General features: G+C 39.8%; 1 protein-coding gene across 1 annotated transcript in view; it reads right to left on the bottom strand.

The window, feature by feature from the left end:
- Window positions 1-2: 2 nt before the first annotated feature.
- Window positions 3-1,308, bottom strand: part of LOC118330999 (protein FAM3C-like) — a gene marked incomplete at its 3' end in the record, with an annotated part of 2,537 nt that continues 1,231 nt past the window's right edge. Inside the window, exons 3-7 of the mRNA XM_035665753.1 lie at window positions 1,010-1,078; window positions 826-931; window positions 243-301; window positions 119-169; window positions 3-40 (exon numbers count right to left, since the gene is read on the bottom strand). Coding sequence (XP_035521646.1) covers window positions 3-40; window positions 119-169; window positions 243-301; window positions 826-931; window positions 1,010-1,078 — 323 coding nt within the window. The remainder of the gene's footprint in view (window positions 41-118; window positions 170-242; window positions 302-825; window positions 932-1,009; window positions 1,079-1,308) is intronic.

The raw sequence follows: 1,308 nt of genomic DNA, 5'->3' as shown, positions 1-1,308 counted from the left end.
GTCTCAATGCTCTTCAGGAGTTCGATGAGAGGTTTGACATCTGCAACAGAAACACTCATCTTTTAAATCTTCATCATGTCGATGAAAGATATTAATCAGAATATCAGTAAATACGTACCGCCGCTGTACATGTCAAAGTGATCGGTCTTTATGACTTCTCCCGTTTTACCTGTTAAAAAAAGAAGCTTTAATATGACAGACAATTAACCAACCGCAAACAGGTTTATTGGTTCAGAACTCACCATTTATTATAGCAATGTTTATTCCGTATCCGGCGTTGTTCAGCATCGTTCCAAGAACCCTGCGAAATGTAAATAATAATCAACAATAAACGTGCGAGCAGAGGACAGACGAGATGAACAAAGTCTCAAGCCTCAAGTCTTGGATAAGTCCTGAGTCCAACAAGTCTAGCTCCTAAACCTTAACCATTCATTATGCACCACATTAAAGTTCATAAAACAGGAACCGTTAGCATAGACTAAGAGTAAAGACTCACTGAAAGCGAAATGGGAGAAAATTGCTTCACAAGGAATCGTGGGACTGTGGAAACACGGTGACCAGTGATGCCAGCTAAGCAGTTTTGTGGCTAGATTGAGCAACTTTTTAGACTACACAGGAAACTTTCTTTTGAAGAAGCACCTTTATTTGGACATTTTTAGCAACTTTTGAAAAAAAAAATCTAAACAAACACATTTCCAAGATGGCTGCTCGATTCAAGTAATGTTGTTGTGTATTCAATGTAATGAAGTCATTACACAATGATGTCGTTAAAAGCAGTGAAGCAAACAGGAAGTGTTTGAGGAGAAGAGGGAGTTGAAGACCTACACTTTTTTCTGGACGCAGATCTTTGGACCCACAACGTTAGCCGCTCCACTGTGGATGGAGAAGCTGAAATTATCCTCTGGACAGGTTCTGTGGACACACGGTCCGGCTGAAGAGGAAACATTGATTAATCCCCCATCAGATCAACTTCAACCTTCGTCCTGATCAGGTTTAATCAATCACTAACCTGACTGTTTAAGAGGCACCTTGGAGGGCCTACTGAACATGTCTGCAGGTAAAACCTGCCGCCAGTCTGCTGGAAAAAGTTAAATCACAGAGATGTTTGAATCAGCATAGTAAAGCTTCAACAGTCTGAGTTATATAATCAAACTGGGATCTTCCAGTGTCAAACTTTGAAAAGTCCCTGATGTATAAATTAGATTTTCTCTTCCAAATCAGTCTTTACGCAGACGATACTGTCTTATACCGTGCTGATCATCCATTTCATCACTGAACAACGCTCTTTTAAAGGAATAGTTTAACATT

This window comes from Morone saxatilis, unplaced genomic scaffold (assembly GCF_004916995.1).
Source record: "Morone saxatilis isolate NCDOM2014 unplaced genomic scaffold, NCSU_SB_2.0 Contig2, whole genome shotgun sequence".
Lineage (NCBI taxonomy): Eukaryota > Metazoa > Chordata > Actinopteri > Moronidae > Morone > Morone saxatilis.
The sequence above is the reverse complement of the archived record's forward strand: the minus strand, read 5'-3'. Positions and strand labels throughout refer to the sequence as shown.